This window comes from Trichomycterus rosablanca, chromosome 2, assembly GCF_030014385.1.
Source record: "Trichomycterus rosablanca isolate fTriRos1 chromosome 2, fTriRos1.hap1, whole genome shotgun sequence".
Classification (NCBI taxonomy): domain Eukaryota; kingdom Metazoa; phylum Chordata; class Actinopteri; order Siluriformes; family Trichomycteridae; genus Trichomycterus; species Trichomycterus rosablanca.
Genome location: NC_085989.1, coordinates 37131871 through 37150112, shown reverse-complemented (window position 1 = coordinate 37150112; position 18242 = coordinate 37131871). Strand labels below are relative to the sequence as shown.

Sequence of the window (18242 nt, the reverse complement as noted above, 5' to 3'; positions counted from 1 at the left end):
AAGAAGCATTATATAAATGAGTCTGACTTGACTTGACTGATACACATAACTTATGCTGTACAATACCTGCACATCTGGACATTATACAATTATTCTAATTCTAACCTGAAACGTTATATGCCGGAATAATGCTTGAAACATTTACTTTTACATATCAGAATATGTTTTTCTACCTCACCCATCATTTACTCAGTACCATGTACTGACCAACACTTGTCTCTAGTCTTGTCTTCCTTAATTACTCTTTAGATTATGAATGTCTTTTTGTATTTATTTTAGGCCTTCTTGTATTTATTGTAATGTTGTTTATCTGCACTGTACTGTACTGTCTTGCACTTTTTGTTCTATGTTGCACCCTGGTCCTGGAGGAACGTTGTTTCGTTTCAATATGTACTCGTATATAGCTGAAATGACAATAAAACTCTCTTGACTCTCTCTCTCTAATGCTTGCCAACTGGATAGTGAATTGAACGGGTAGGAAGATAATTTAATGAAGGAAGAGAATTTAATGAAAGATGGGAAAGTAAATACAAGTTTGTGCTTTAAAGGAAAACCGCTACATCTCTTGTGTTATGAGGCCGTGTCTCTGGTAAAGGAGTACAATATATATGCATATATACATTATAAATATACTGTATACATTTGGCACAGAATTTAGCCTCCAAGAAAAACAACAAATTGTTCAAGACTTAAAAGGCAGACTGCAATCACAGCAGGATACGTTACAATCGGCCCTTTGAGGGCCACTATAATGCAGATGTGGCCCTTGGTGAAAATGAGTTTGGCACCCCTGGTTTAGGCTTTGTTACCATCATACTCCAAACGCCACTGGATCAAAAAGACAGTATGCAATTTTTCCGCTAGATGGCAGAATCTTATTGGAAATCTGAACTGTATAGACAAATTGTTGCAGCAGATAAGGTGAATCCTTCAATCTGCATATAGAGCTGTGGGATTCAAATTGTGATACTGGTATTAAATGGAGTTATTTTGTAGATATATGTTAGACCTAAGCCAAATAATACCAAAATACAGTGGTTCCTTGTAACTCGACATCCCCTAAACTCGAAATTGAAGGGTGTCGAGTAATTTGCACCTTTAAACTTGACTTTTACCTTAAATTCAAAATGTGTGCGAATGTCACCTTGTTCACATTTTTCCTTGCCGTTTTACTTCAATTAAATGAGCATAAAAAATCCTGAAAGATTTAAATATTTGATAATGCTTTGCTATCATTGCAAAATAAACGTGCACGGTAAACAGCAGCACTGCAACCCAGATCAACCGCACAGCAGCATAAAATCATTACCGCTGCTTACCTGAGCTTCTTTTCTTCAAATTGAGACGAAATCTTTACCCGTGTGTTGTTCCATTAGGGATATAATCCTCTTGTTTTACTTTTTTGTGGCCATTTTGTATGTTTACAGAATATTTCCAAATTTCAGAATTTTGCAACAATTTGCCACATTAATAAATTGTTGGCAATAAAAGATAATATTATAAGATTATTTTTAATATATATAATATAATATTCATATAATAAACTATATGCAGTTCCACACATTAACAGGTTTCTCATACATCCTTATGGGAAAAAATACCTTGAAACTCAATGCCTTTAAAACTCAGCGCCACTCCCAGAATCAACTGACTGAGTTTCAAGGTACCACTGTACCACAGATGTAAAGAAACCTCAAGACTTAAAAATAAAAACAAAATAATTTGTATTGACGATTGTCATCCGAACTTAAAATGTTAAGGCAATTTTGTGAATACAAACATTATTGCAAATAAGTTACGTAAATAAATCAATGCTTAACCGTTAACCAACAAACATGTCGTTCAATTCAGTCAGTCAAAATGTCATTTAAATTTCCATATTAGATCACTAGAGTGAGAATGCTGATTTGTAACACACCCTCACCCACCCTCAGTGTGCATGCACCAGCTCTTCTTACACCAAACAGGAAAAATGTATGCATTTATATTATTTAAATCGTTAATGATCAACTATTCTTTCCTGATATATGGTTCCTGGCTACCTTGTTGTGGTGGAGAAGTTTGTGATACTATTTGGAGCGGTGCTCTTGGCAGGGTCACCTTTGATGGTAAGATCAAACAGGAGCATTATGCTTCATTCTTTCTCCTTCAGACACACTGCTGATCTGTAGACCTGAAAAGTTCCAGTCCAAAAGGATGCTGTCATTTGGTCGATTGCCACTTAACCATCGACAAATGGTGCACAGTTAATAGTAAAATAGAGTTCCACAATGTTAATATTTTATTTAAAAAATAATGGAGGATGGAAGTTAATAGCATAATATAGCAATTTGTTTTTTACAAAAGGAGTGAAACCAGTAGCTTTTGTATTTTTAAGGCTCTAAAGATGCTGTAGTACTGTACAATGTTCATAGTAAAAAATGACTTGGCGTGAAATTATCTGTTCAAATGTAGCTTTTTTGAATTGAATCCCTGAACACCACAGCCAATCGTTATTCATGTAGCCGCCCAGCCCTGCAAGATGGCAGAGCTGAGATTCGATACAATGTATTCGAAATCCCAGCTCTGGTGTGCTAGTGGAAAAGACCATTTTTAATGGGAAACATTTTGTCAATCTAGCCAGGGGTACGTACACTTGTAAACTGGAAATGCACATAATTATATGTAAGAAAACACTTTACAAGTCTTTAGAACCTGATTAAATTTATTAATAATAAAAAAACTAATATAGGCACCAACAGTTCAGATCAAATATTTATTCTAAAACATTTTCAAAAGTAGAGAAAAATAACATGGCTTCTTGTTTATTTTTTGGAAAAGACAACACATTTAGTACAATACCACAGTGTTTCCACATTTTCTCACTGAAAGCAAAAGTGACACACACATGAATAAAAGCTCATGAACAAAATTGATTACAACACTTATCCAAGCAGAAAAAAAATCACACAGAACTGAATGAGATTTGTGTTGTTTTAATAATTAAATAATTGAAACATTATTAAGCTGAAAAGCGGGTCTCAAATCATGAAGTTGTGTTAATACTGCACTCTGCGGCTGAGCCACAACACCTGTGTTTATTTTATAAGAAAATATTACTAGCGTAAGTGAATTTGTTAGCCAATATAAAAGGGCAGATTCTGCTGCCAGGACAATAATATTGCTTCAAAAATACAACTAGAAGAGCTTGATGTAAACAAAGACTGTTTTGGTCTTCAATTCTACCAATTCTGAGTTAAAACTTCATTGTTTTGAGATACTGACATATTGCCAAACAAAGGACTGACAGCTTTTAATAAAGCTCAGTATGTAGAAAAGGGGAAGCACAATTAAAGTTCTTCTAACTCACCAAACACACTTATGGATGCACCAATCCACCAATGAATACCAATGTTTAGAGTCTCTTCCACAACCTCTAGAAAAATCTGTTCCTCATTAAAGCAAAATAGATTAGATTGAAAAATATATCACATTTAGTCTGATAAAAATCCTGGAATCAAGTCCTCTTGTACACCAGAAGTTATGTTGCACCACAGCGAGCTATAAGCAGCTCCAGGAATCAGACTGGATGTACCAAACAAGTGATACATATTTAGAAGAGTACTGTCTGTCCACTTTAAAATGCCCAGAAAGCATAATTAATTCATTCACTTTTAGACTTCATCTTGATCAGCAACAGAGCAGCAAGCCCTCACCCATGAATTAATACCCTAGAGGTGCAATTTAGAGCAGCCAACCCACTCATGTCTGTGCGTTTTTGGATGGTGGAAGACAATCCGAGTACCATGACAAAATTCCCCACATTTAGGAAGAAAATGCCATACTTCCCACACAGTGACTGGAGGCTCCACGCTGCACCACCATGCCACCCTTGCATTAAGCATATTGTATTACTTAAAGTTTATCAAATACAGTTAATAGTGATCAAGTGGGCCGCTCAGGTGGCGCAGGGGTAAAATACGCTAGCACACCAGAGCTGGGATTTCGAATACATCGTATCCTATCGAATCTCAGATCTGTCATCCGGCTGGGCGGCTATATGAACAACGTTTGGCTGTCGTTCATACAGGGTTAGGTAGCCGGATAGGGACCTCATAACTGATGCAATTATGACCTCTGCTGGCTGGTTGATTGCGTCCGCACAGAGTAGAGGAATAATGCTGATCAGGTTGTGGCTCTCCGTGCACAGGGATGATTCGCCTATGAACTCGGCTGGTGCAGGTGAAAAAATGCAGATGGCTACTGCTCACGTATCGGAGGGGGCGTGCGTCAGTTCGCTCTCCTCAATCAGGGGTGGTGGTCAGCACCAGTAGAGAGGAAGCATAACGCAATTGGGTAAAAATTGGACACGCAAAAAATCGGGAGAAAATGCATTAAAAAAAAAAAATTTTAAAAAAAGTGTTTTTAGTAAATGAGCTCAATAGACATTCTTAAAGTGGGAAGAAGGAAGACTGTTTTAGCCACAAAGGTGGACCAACTCCATACCAGTGCTTGTAGTTTTGTAATGGGATGTCCAAAAGCTAATGGTCAGGTACACACCTTTTGGTGATATAATCTATGGGTGTGTTCGAAAACCTAGTGAGCGCTCTCTACATAGACAGCATTTTACGTCATCCTATGCACACTCCAGAGAAGACGGCTATCTGAATTCTTAGATGCCCTAAAATGCTGCCTAGTAAGGTACCTTAAATTTGAACTAAATAACGAGGGAGCATCCGATGTTTCCTTAGCGGTGAAGGCAATCCCAGCATTCAGTGCGGCACAACTAAGTTATTTTCAATGTAAATAAATTATAATTGATTTTTAATTTGTATAAATGTGTACAAGTGTTATTCATTTGTAAATTCGGGATTGTCAGTGACAATTTAACCGTTTTCAGTACACGGAGGGAGATGTTAGTTGACATGCTAGCGCGTTGTGCCGCCTCATCCCATTGGTTTCAATGGCATGAGGCTAACTGTGTTGGCTTAGTAAGCAAAAACTAATGTAATCGCTGTCTAAGTAGTGCGTTTTAATAACTTGACTTAAGTCGATGACATAGTTAGAATCCTCTCTACTTAGGCAGCTGCCTATGTAGGCAGTGGACAGCAAGGCAGCTCACTAGGTTCTCGAACAGACCCAATATTATTGCCACTGTAGGACTGTCAACAATTCACAATTAACTGCAGATGAATAATGACCATTTACTGGTCAAATCTGGCAAAGTGGCACTCGGGTAAAACAGCAGTCTAATACATTAGCTCATTAGCTCACCACTGCAGAGAGTAAAAGTTCCCAAATATGAGTCTTGATGGTGCTACTGGCCTGGCCATGTGCTCAACGCACACAGTTGGCCGTGTCAGAGGGGTGGAAAGTCTCTTCAGTGCCACTGTAACAGCAACTCTGGCTGAATGGGCTGAAAGAGACAGAGCAGTGTGGTCATCTTTTTGAGAGCGTAGGGTGACATGCTAATAGGAAAATTCACAAAGTGCCCGGGGAAATCAAAAACACACCCAAACAAATTGGCAAACATTGCATCCATACTCAGAACCTGTTGAACATGATGATGCATGACCTCTGCTGTGATTGGATGGGTGGTGTAGAATGTTTTATCATGTCACACACTGAATACAGCACACAAGATGCAGCACACACTGCAGAGGTTCACCTCCAATACAAGCCATGGTACCTACATTTAATATCGGATTGGTGCATCCCTAACACACACACACACACACTTGTGCTATTTTTAAAAATGTAATCAACACCCTGTTTGGAAAGCTACATGAGCATACCAACTCTTCAACATTAATCAATAGGAATCAATACAGCATCAAAAATACCCTTTACAGCTTATGTACAAATTTCAGTACCAGGCTGACCGCCTTAAAAAGTTAGTGGAAAACATACACGTACATGAACAAACAGTTTTTCTTCAACAATTTTAAATACATTTATAAGAACAATTTGACACACTCATTTGAAAACACTAACAATTACACACAAAAAACTGGTTTATTTAAGGTGCAACAGTTTTGGGGGGTCGTTTATACCTCTTCATTCTTCACTTTTTTAAAAACAAACAAACTGGTGGCTTATGGCTCAAAATCCAGAGTACCTGGAGGCTTTTAGAATCAGTATTTTCATTAAGTCAGGCATCCGAGCTAAGCTGCAAGCTGATTTTAGCTGGACTTGTGTGATCCATGTAGGCCTCCTCTTGCAGGCTGCAAGCCGAGTGCCGGTTCCCTTTGGGACTGCGACCAGGGACGGGGCTGGGTGCACGGTTGCTCACGCCCAGTGCGTTGCTGACCTGCTCAAAGGATCGTGAGAAGGCAGCGCTGGCGGTGCGTGAAAGGCTCAGTGCGCCACCTTTAGGCACCGATTGGCTTGAGGTGAGCGTGAGACGCTTGAGGGAAAGCAGGTCCAGGTTCTCACTCATAGCCCGATTGCATGAATGCTTGGACAAGGTCTCGGCATCCTTCTCTTTTTCCTTCTCTCGGTCCTTGCTGGATTTGCTGCCTGTTAGACGCCGCAGACCCTTGCTGGCTGTTTTCCCAGTGCTAGGTGTGATATTGGTACAGCTGATCACTATGGTAGGAGGGCTGCCCCCTTTAGTGGCGGGCTGTGTGTAGATGCCCTCGTCCACCTCCGAGATCTCCATCAGCTCTTCCGGGGAACCCAGATCCACCGCATCTGTAAGAAACGAGGAGCAGCAAAAGTCATTTTTCATTTTTCTAAGTCAGTCAAGCCAAACTGGAAACATTTGTGTAGGACTATGGCGGTACCGATCCTTTTTTTTATCATCAACCTCATTTACCTCACTACATTTAAAAATGCATCCTCTGCTGTATTATTTAAACACAGAACTAAAAAGGCTGTTATCATTATTATTGTTGCTTTTCCAAATAAATATCTTATATTAATAAGGTTATCATGGTGCACTGTGTTTAGTTTGCTAGTATTTGTTTAGTTCCAATGTGCAGGAAAACAGTGAGACCGAGTTACATTCATCCAATTTGGTTGTCACTGCCTGACAAACAAGGGTTTGAAAAACTAAAGTAGCTGTATATTAATTATAAAATAAAAAGACATTTTATTTATTTTCCTCTAAGCCAATAATTACTTGAAGAAGAGTGGTAAGACATCTTCAAGTCTATACAAATCCAGTTTCTTTGACTTCCATCAGACACACCCCACTGTTACATCACATTGTAATTACCAAGAGCGTTCTTAACAGACCCTTTACATTCTTACATTCTGTCAGACACGCAAAACTGGTTGCAAAGGATAAGAAGGAAATAAAGGGTGGTATTTTTGTTAATGTTTCTTTGTATTGTAGGATGTCAGAATTGTTAGTGTTTAAATTCATCTTTTTAGATGTCGTCACAGATTTCAGTGAATTCTCTACTGTTTCCCATTTTCAAGCAAACAAGATATTTTTAATCACAACAGGGCTCTAGAGTGCGACCAATTTGGTCGCACATGCGACCTAATTTCTCAATGGTGCGACTAAAAAAAATCTCAGGTCGCACCGGTGCGACCAGGCGTCCGAGGGAAAAAAACAACAACAGACACACATTAGGCCAATATCATGGTCTAAACCAATCAGAGATAGTGAAGGGCGGGACAATATTGTAGCGGTGATATGTGAGCGACATTCAGCTCAGCCAATCAGAATGCAGCACCAGGTTTATACACGTGCGTTCGGACGTTCTGCCATAAGTTTAGTTTTGTATATGAGACTCGCCGGATGTTCCAGAATGGAAGTTCGGGTTCTGGAGCTCGGCGGTGTAAAGTGTTGTAACGCTCACTTAAGTCCTGACTAAACAGTTAAAGTGACTCTACCCTGTCGTGTGCCTTTATTCCCACACCTCCACCACCGCACAGCAAAAGACCCGCAGCATCCCCACCGGACAGCGGCTAGGTGAGCCGACCCTCTACAGTAGCAAGGGGCTAATTCTAGCGGTAAAGTGCGGCGATAGTGAAAGTAAAAACACGACAATATTTTCGTTAAGTAAAATAAAAATAACTAAAAGACCAAAATATATTACAATACATGTAGTCAAAATACGCAGTAAGTGCACCGCAAGCGATTTTGGGAATCTGTAAAAGATTCAGTAAAGCCGATAATATAATGCACTGCATTTAAGATTACACTCTAACACACACACAAACATATACATATAATTTTAAATATACACACACATATAAATAGATATACACACATACATACACATTTACTCTATAATTTTTATAATTTTTATAAGTGTGCTATAATTAGTCTGTAATACTATAATTAACTGTAAAGAAGACAGTGGCCTGCAATAGTATATTTGTGACTGGTTCTAATACATTTTGAATTGAAAGGCTGAAAAAGCCCAATGCATCTATAAAACACATTACATGCCTCGATAAATGCACTGCCCAAGTGTCCCCTCTCCCCACTGCCCTTCATTGTCAGGCAGCAGCAAACAGATCATCAGACGAGGCCATGTTGACCAGATTGTTAGTTATTTACAAGTCAATATTGCCTGTATGGACAGTGATTTAAAAAAAAAAAAAAAAGTGAACCTGTAAAACTGCGGTGTTAAATGCGATGCGGTCGAAAATTTGGGTGCACCTAACTTTTGTGCTGGTGCACCTAAGAAAAAAAGTTAGGTGCACCAGTGCAACCAGTGCAAAACGTTAGTCTAGAGCCCTGCACAAGATTAAGCCATGGTTATGCAACAGGACTTCGAGTCCTATCAGACTATAAGTAAATCTGTTTTTTTTATTTTCCATAATAAGATTTTGAATAAAACTGTTCTAAGATTATGAAACCTATTTCTGAGCATTTTTCATTAATTTGAGGTCATCTTCTTGAATTATTTCACTGTATTGTCATGCAATTTTGCTTCTTTCTTTTGCTTCTTTTCTAGTCTACAGATAATTTAACTTGATATAAAACAAAGGAGGGGGGCACAGGTTAAAACCCTTGCACCACTAAACTACAAAAAATGAATTGGCTTCATGAGAATATACTGCAACTGCCTTCAACTGACAAGAAATCCAATCTGAAGTGGAAAAAGTCAAGACCCTTCTCCACATATGGCTGTCTTATAAATCTGCAGACCAGATCTGCCTATAAATGGATTGGAAATAATCAGTGTATAATTTCTTTATCATATTCCTGGCTTTAAGGAGACAGACAATTAATATACATAATATAGTTAAAATAATATGTTAATATATTAAAATATTAATATAGGTACTTTTTTTATTTTTTAATGTTTTTTTTATTTATGTAAATAACTACAATTATAAAACGGATAGTTCCGGTCCTAAAATCTGATTGGCTGAGCCGCGTTCGAAGCCGTTGTAAAATCCCCGATAAACGCACACCTATGACCACCTCACATCATTCCATATTAATACGCCACTGAAAAGAAAAAGTTAATGTTATTTTCGCCCTCATGTTGCCTAGCAACAATGTTAATCGAACTACCTGGGGTCGCGGAAGAATGCTTTATTGTAAGTTTATACACAATAAATACATTTATGAATTAAACATTGTTGTATTTATTGTATTTTATGTTGACCGCCGTTTTATAAAAGCAATAAGCCACTGGAGACCGTGCGTTAGTGCTATGATTTTAGCACGGGAAAGAAGTTTTAGGCACTCCGCTTCGCGTCGTGCCAAAAACATCATCCCCGTGCTAAAATCACAGTAACGTACGGCCTCTCGTGGCTTATTGCTTTATTTCAGAATAGCTTTACAGTAGATTCTGGACATGTCTGTTAATTGAATTTTTAAGCAATAAATGTCTTGACTTCTCATGTGTACACACATGAGGTGGAAATCAAATGTCTGTTTGCAAAAATAGGTGGCAAATAAAAGAAAAAAAAACCCTAAAGAAATTAGTGGAGAAACATAAGTGTAGATAAAACAATTAAGCAGGTAACATCTTACCATGCTCTGCGACGTGTAAAAATGCTAAGCAGGCCCAGATGTGGCCTTAAATGTGGATCAAGCTACAGCAGAAAATCTGAAGTAGCGAGTATATGTGTAGCATACACCAAGAGAACGGTACAGGCCCGAGTGCTTAACCCATACAAATAAAGAACAAACCAAGGCACTGTCTTTTGGAGGAACGGCGTTTCAGAGTTTTACAGACTCTGAATCACTGTCAAGAAGTGTTAAAGCTGTTCCAGTGGTACACTAAGATTTTTCCTTTCATTTGTCACCTATTTTAGGTCTGATAACTAATTGTTTGGAATGTCTTTAACAGGGCATCAAATCTGTCATCCCACCTGAATTCTGCAGAATATATTTTTTATCGCTTACTGACATTTTTAAGAGGTAAACATTTTTAAGCTGGGTCACAACAATGGGCAAAGGTCAGTCTTACAGGCCACACAAAAAGTATTTACAGCTACAGCTTATAAATACTTGCAGGAAGGCTAAAAAAATATTTTTAATAACCAAAATTCTGCAGATAGCTATTACTAAGTATTACTAAGTATTACTAAGAGCTAAACTATTTTAGCAAACAGAGTGCATGCAAAACTTGTATCCATGATAAAGGCTTGACAAAAATCAATTTACATTTAGAGAAATGATTCAATAGGAAGTACACCCTCAATTTAGAAATACAACACTGAAAACATTCATTTAAGGTCCATCAAGCACCGAATTACCAGAGTGAATAGAAAGAGCAATGAGACAGATTAAAGGGAAATGGGGATAGAAATCACATACCAGTTCATTCCATAAAATGCTTCAAGACAGTTGTCAGACAGAAAGCTATCAGTCCAGTAATTAGGACATAGCCAGTTAGAAAGCTTTTAGGTTTAAGTGTTTGCTTGAAACAGCGTGCTGTATTCTTATCTGGAGCTGGCGAGAAGCCTCTGTTATTACAGCCAGTCTACAGCATGACCATTTCCCATAGCAACCAGGCAGTTAAGTGTTAGAGCTAGATTACTTTCACAAGCCCGCTTTGTTTCAGTAGCAGTGAGGTGAGAAAAGTCATTATGTGACCTCTGAAATTGTTAGTAGGATCTGAAAGTCCAGGCTGAATAATAATGTTGCTTTCCAGTGTTAAACGTGATGGAGATAGGGTTTTGAGGACCATAAGAAGTAGCAAGAAGCAGAACATGCACACAGGGTCCATTGCAGGGTGTAAGGAAAAGATTTTAGGGACTCGTCAGCATCCAAAGCAAAGTTCAGACACGACTAAGCACACCTCGATACTCGCAAGGAAATCTTACCACAACCAAAACAAGACTCAGCAGCTCATTAAGTGAAGTGTTTTTTTAAAGGAATACCCCAGCATTTTTAATTGATCACTATAGAACATCTGTAGTGTATGTGTGAAACAGACAGGAATTAATAATAAAACACTACAATCTTTAACAATAAGTACCAGTTTCCCCATATATGGATTAAATTGGGCTTGGGGTGCTAGGGTGGTACAGCGGCCTAATGCATTAGCACATCAACGTGGAATTTAGCAGTCATGGACCTGGTTGAGCATCCACAGAAACATAATTGGAGTTTAAGGAAGGGAAGGTTAGACAGGGTTTATTCCCCCACTGCGATATATGATCTATGATCGGGCAAGCAGCAGCAAACTCAGGCCGAGGCCAAAGTGAACTATCAGTAGTGGTTTACTAATAATGAGGATACAATTAAGATAAGAAGGATAAGAATTTAACCTTGGGTGGAAAATGCAACCCTAAAACTCTTAAGCTTGTGGTCAGGCTTTAATATTGTAGTTTACATTTGCATGCAAAATCAGCGTTATTAAGATGGAACTGGCAACAAGAAACAAATCTATTGTGGTACAGTTAGTAATTTAGCCATGGGTAAGCATTTAAATTTAAAATAAATTAATCATTTGGCAGTTTTGTAAATACAATTTAATGTTGCCAAATTATTTTAGGATACTAAGTCAATTCAGATAGAAAGGGGCCCACAGCGAGATGATCCACTAGCACACCAACGCCGAGATTCTGAGCTCCCGGGTTCGAATCTCGGCTCCGCTACTGGTCAGCTGGGCACCCTCTAGCAGGCACTATTGCCTTATGCCTGCAGCAGACAAAACTGGCTTCCAGTTTGCTGAGTGGAAGAAACCAGTCTTAGGGGTGGGGTTATTAATGCTGTGTAAGGACCTTGGTTGCCCAGGGTGCCTGTACAGAAAGTGGAGGAGCGCAGAGATCAGGGCGTGGCTCTCTGTACGTGAAGCCAACTTCACATGCAAATCCACTATAGCATGGGTCAATAAGAAGGGATTGGTGGACACGTCGAAGTGAGTGTGTGACAGGCGAATATACACCCTTCTTGGATGCAGCTGGGGTCCCCAGCAGCAGATTGGCTACGCTAAACTGGGAGAAAAATAATATCAAAAAAGTCAGAAAGAAAGCACATTAAGAATTTGTCAGAATATTCATTATTTGCCAATAATGAATAAAAAGCACTAAAGTAAACAACCTTGGCATTTTTATCCAATGAATCTGCAATCTTCTAGAGTTCACCACAAAATAGCAATAGTGCTATTGGTAGATAATGCAACTTAAAAATGAGACATATGAGATACACTCCATTTCAGGCAGCTAAAATTAGATCTGGAGGGAAAATATAAATCCATTTTCTCTGAAAAAAGTGTTTTTCCGAGACCTACTGATGGGCTGCAAAGCTGCTACATAAAGTACAGATTATTACTTGTCTTCCGCTGCTGTGGATCCCTGATTGCGTTCAAGGAGGGTATATTGCCGATTACGTGCCCTCCGACATGTGCGCAGTCCTAGCGGCCCCCTTCTTTACACCCACAGGTGCCTCTATCTACTAACCAAAGTCCTTGCACAGCGTTTGAAGATCCCAACCACTTAGTCAGGTCATTTCTTCACCCAGCAGACACGGTGGCCAAATTGTGTCTAGATGGTGCCCAGTCGACCGGTAGCAGAGCTGAGATTCGAACCGGGGTATTCAGTATCTCGAGCGCTTGAACTTAATTTCTAAACATTAATCCATTGTTTCCATCCTTTTATAAGTTTATTTTGGTAACTGCAAAGAAGCACATCTGTTAAAGTATAAACCAGACTTTCCTGACATAATACAAGGTTAAAATGCTGGAGTATTCTGCTAAATTTTGTCACGTGTCAAATCCTAATAAATGCTTAATACAAATTGGCTTCGATTTCCTTGCAGGATCTGCAGGCCACTCAGTCATGCCAAGCCAAGGTGTGCAAAAATAAACATTATACCCCGCACCCATAACACATAGCTCCACCCTCTCATAATACCTCTGGTTCTAAGGGGGAGAGGAAAGGGCTACAGGTCACAGTGTTTGTGGAGGGCAAGGGGCTCTAGAACTGGAGCCTCCCTGCGGAGGGCGAGCCGTCCTCCACATGCCTCCGCACAGACTTCTGTCTCCTGACCTCTTGACCTCTAGGGTCCTGCCCCAGCTCAGTTGCGCCCCCCAGCGCCTCTGCCTCAGTTCTGCTCCGCAGTAGCTCTCCGTTCGCCACACGCTCGCCGCTCACCCCTGTAACGCTAATGGTGGGGATGGGGCCGAGCGGAGTCGAGTCCGGAGAGTCTACACTGTTCTCTTGAGACTCTGAATGGAAATGGCAGTCACACACAAACACATGCACATGAGACACACACAGACATGACAGTGTGCTGAGAGCGGTGATCCCCCTGCTGAGCTGGTCACTAGTTTGAGGAATTTAACGTTAGGTAATTTAGTGATATAGATAATGTCGGTAGGCTAATTTGCTGGCTAATCACTGAGCCTTTAATATTTTTCAGTATGTTTGAAATGATTAAGGATCAGTCATGTAGTGTACACTCCGTAATGGCTAGTTCCAAGTCCAGCAAACAAAAACAGCATGACATTACCACCTGTGCTACGTATAAGCTGTGTGATGTGTCCCAAATACCCTACTGTCTACTAAAACTTTATTATATATTATATATATATTATTATATAATTATGCCCGCCAGAGGGTGCCCAGCCGACCGGTGGCAACACCAAGTTTCGAACCAAGGAGTTCAGAATCTCGGTGCTGGTGTGCAATAATATCCCGCTGTGCCACCTGGCTGTGCCACCTGGGCGCCATACAAACTTTTTAATTTCATCAGAAAAAAATGTTTTTGGTTGAGCGTGTAGCCACTGATGCACTGCTGCTTTCACATCATCACATGAAAATCTTCTTCCTCTTAAAGCTTCTTTGAGCGGTCCAAACTGGTGAAAATCAGATGGCACTAAAACCAGACTATAAGCTCTCTCTGTCTCTCAGACAGGACCAATTACTACTCCTCCTGCCCTCACCGTTTCCAACAAAAATATAAAGTGCAGAAACTTTTTGAAGATCTCTCGTAATTATATGATCACAAGAGGAGAGATCGCTCATGATTAATCATGTTATGTACTCTATCCTATGAACATCCCTGTTCTTTCGTGGTCAACTGTGTTTTGTACACTATTCTACAATGATATAACGATTCTTTTGTGATTGATCACATACAGTGCACTACCCTTTGATCACTATGATCCAAGATGACTAGTCACTTAAGACCAATCAATTATTCTGAACTATCCTTTTATTACTTGTGATCAACTGCATACTGGACAATAACCTGTGGTCACAAAATGACCAATCATGTATTGGCCACTATCGTAGGATTTATGAGAGGCTGATCCCTCGTGATCAGATGTGTATAGTGCACTAGAAGACTACAATATTTCTTGAAGCTCACCCACTTACAGTGACCGTTTAAGAAAGTTTAAATAATCAAACATTATCTATACCGTCAGGGAGGACCAGCTCTGCAGGGTGGAGGAACCACCACAGTCACCACAATGGCTGAAATGAAAATAAATGTCAATTTTAACCAAACACAAAATACACAAAAAATGGAAGTGGCATGTGTAATTCCTACAAAGCTGAAAAGCACAGACTGCAATTCATGAAGAGAATAAAGTCTAAAGCAGGATGTGTTATTCTTCTGTGTTTTGGCTTCATGACTGAGTATTTTAATATTTTTAGTGGCATAGTTTAAAGCTGAAGTCAAGGACCAAAAAGCTGCATGAGGTGCATAATTGGCGCTTTCTTTGATACATGCTTTAATTAAAGCTGGGCTGCTGAGCTGACCCGACACAGGGCTGTAATTACTGGCGTACACTCTTACGGATGTGAGGAGGACAGGCTCTAATGCCCGTCAGGCTGAATATGCCAGCTGCCTGTACCAGATCCAATCTCCACACTGCTACAGCTGCAGATTGCAGGAAGCTTGGCTCACTCATCACGATAACAGATATTAATGAGTGTCCTATCACTATCTTATCCAAGGTCATGAAACAGATGAGACATGACTGTGGAAATACAAACTTGGATGGAAATGTGTGTAGACGATGGAGACAGTATAAAATGGATCTGACAACATCACTGTCAAACAGATTTTCCATACATTTACCATTACAGTCTTTGGTAATCTAGTATGATCACTCTGCTGCAGTGGCTGGCATTGAGTTTAGCTTACCGTGCCGCTTCCAGCGATGCCCGCGAATTGAGAGACTGGTAACGGCATTTCTGGAAATCCGTGAGGCGGTGGGTGTGATCTCAACCTGAATGGAGCGAGTGCCTTTTCTATTTGATTTCAAGGCTGCTCCGTGGAGTGATGACTTAATAGCGTTTCCCACCTACGAATCACACACACACATGCTTTTACACACAGAGGACATTTAGAAACATACAGCACACCATCAACCCAATAAATTAACCAATGTTTTAAAGCTTGCCGCTCAGTAGAACAGCCAGACACACTACCGCAAAACATGTGAAAGGCTTAAACGCTGCGGTAAACAGCAATATGTGCCCAGCCTCACAGTGAACATGACACAAAATGTATATCATGTGAATGCAGCCATAGGCATCTAAAGTATCTCATAGCAAAAAAAAACAAAAAAAACTGAAAGTATTGTTTTTAAGTCTTTAATAGGGTATCAACAATACAATGTTTTATTATTATCATTATAACTATTATTATTATATTATTAGGATTATAATAATAATAATTATTATTATAAATATTGAAATTAATAGAATTACTGTTACTATTATAATTGCTTTAATTGTATTTATTATTATTACTACATTATTAGTCTTGTGTATTATTGTTCTTATGAATTTCATTGTTATTGTTGTAATTATCAATACCATAATTACTTTTGTTTATAATAAATTTTTCATAACTCTTTTATCCTGAATAAAGTCGGAGTAGGTTTGAACCACTCAAACACTGAAAGCAAGACTGGAGTGGACAGGGCAGCTGTCACAAGAACCAGCTCAGCTAATCCATCTTCTTCATGTTATGGGAGGTGGAAGCAAGCTGGAGTACCTAAAGAAACTCAAGCTGATATAGGATGTGTGGCAAACGCCCTGATGCCATATTGCAATGACCACTTGCTGCCCCATATTTATTATATTCATTCATTTTTGTGTTTGACCACAGCATTAACCTGGTCAGGGTCACCGTAGATCCAAATCACTGGGTGTAACACAGTAACACACCCTGGACAGGACACCAATCCATCACAGGGCTTCAGAGTTCATGGCGTTTTTGTTTTAAAGGACACTACTGTTTCGATGTCACTATGTGGTCAGAGTTTTACAGTTATCTGTACTTTAATTATTCATACAACGTTTTAATTATTGTTTCTTAAATAAGTAAACATAATGGGCAGCTAGAAAAAATTAGCCAAATTTGGATTTTTTTATTTTTAATCTAATTGTGTTTATATTTAGCATCTCAATTATATACTTTAAAAATCCACTGATAAACCAAAGGCAATTTTGATTAAAATGTTTCTAAACTGGCTGAATAATTATGAATATGATCATATTGCTATACAGTAACACATGTAAATTATTTTAGCCCTTTGTATATTGTAACATCTTTTAAAGCTGAAAAACTATACTATATGTAACTAGTAGGCAATGGTGCAGCTTTGCATAAAATCTCAATATAGGAGTAAACTCACCAGCAGAACTTCTGGGTAAAGCTCCAGCTGGGCTCGATACAAGACATCATCCAAAGCTTTGGAGCCCAAATCAGACTCTCCATTACACCTGCAAAATTGAGTCTTTTAGAGTCTTATTTAGAGATTAGGTTTAAATAAAGAACAGTGTATATTAATTTAACAAAAGTGTCCTGATCCGTCACAGTGATTCTGACTATGCTGACTGTCGAAAGCATAACAAGATGTCAAAGACATGCCACAAAACTTTAGAAAAACAAGCAAATCAACACTGAAATAAAAGATTTCAGGATTAAACCATGCAATCAGGACATAACACTGAGGAAAAATAAAATAAGATCTATAATACTAATATTGATAAATTACATCCCAACACATTTTTCTAAGAGCAGCAAAAGGTTAACCAATCAGAGCAGAGGTAGCTCAGTGTTTTGTTTGTTTGGGTTTATTGCCATATCAGCAACACATTGGCTATTTTATGGCATAGACAGATATTAGAACTGTAAAACATTATATGCTCAGATCAGTTGTTTAATAGCTCAGTGTTTAAAGTACTGGACAAGTGATCAGAAGGTCACTGGTTTAAATCCTTGTTGCCACTTCCATTTTTTTTAGCAAGGCTATTCACCCTCAATTGCTCAGATTCTATTCAACAACTGCAATTTACTTGAAATAAAAGCTAAATGCCGTAACTGTGAATGTAACCCACTGCCATTCTAATAAGGATGAAGAAGAAGAAGAATCCTTTATTTGTCATATATACATATACAGATGTACAGTACAATGAAATTCTTTCTTCGCATATCCCAGCTTGTTTGGAAGCTGGGGTCAGAGCGCAGGGTCAGCCATCGTACGGCGCCCCTGGAGCACACAGTGTTAAGGGCCTCGCTCAAGGACCCAACAGTGGCTGCATAGCAGAGCCTGGATTTGAATCCATTGAGTTAAATGAATGAATAATAAATTATCTAAAAAGGGGCTCAGGTGGCACAGCAGTGAAAAACGCTACTTCACTACTGTTGAAATCAGGGATTCAAATCTCAGCTGGGCTATCAGTCCGTCTGGTGTCTACACTGTCTATGTCTCTGGGGTGTGGGTGAACAGCCTAGACAGTGGGAGGTGAACTTGTGAGAGCACTCTCAGTGGCAGTCCTAAGCCCGGATAAAAACAGGAAATGATTTGCTGTGTTGACCTCTAAATACGGGAGCAGACGAAGGCACAAAAATGCCTATTTGTTTACTGTGC

The 18242-nt window shown here is 39.2% G+C and overlaps 2 protein-coding genes across 4 annotated transcripts in view; both read right to left on the bottom strand.

Moving 5' to 3' along the window:
* Positions 1–2959: 2959 nt before the first annotated feature.
* On the bottom strand, positions 2960–6751 carry LOC134333216 (hyccin-like). Its single transcript, XM_063015096.1, has one exon. It carries the CDS (start codon positions 6707–6709, stop codon positions 6131–6133), a length of 579 nt encoding a protein of 192 aa, XP_062871166.1. The 5' UTR covers positions 6710–6751; the 3' UTR covers positions 2960–6130.
* Positions 6595–18242, bottom strand: part of hycc1 (hyccin PI4KA lipid kinase complex subunit 1) — a 55055-nt gene continuing 43407 nt past the window's right edge. For all 3 annotated transcript variants that reach the window (XM_063015068.1, XM_063015084.1, XM_063015077.1), the window contains exons 9-12: positions 17004–17091; positions 15503–15662; positions 13261–13574; positions 6595–6672 (exon numbers count right to left, since the gene is read on the bottom strand). In XM_063015068.1, the coding sequence (XP_062871138.1) occupies positions 13324–13574; positions 15503–15662; positions 17004–17091 (499 nt within the window). In that variant the 3' untranslated portion in view covers positions 6595–6672; positions 13261–13323. The remainder of the gene's footprint in view (positions 6673–13260; positions 13575–15502; positions 15663–17003; positions 17092–18242) is intronic.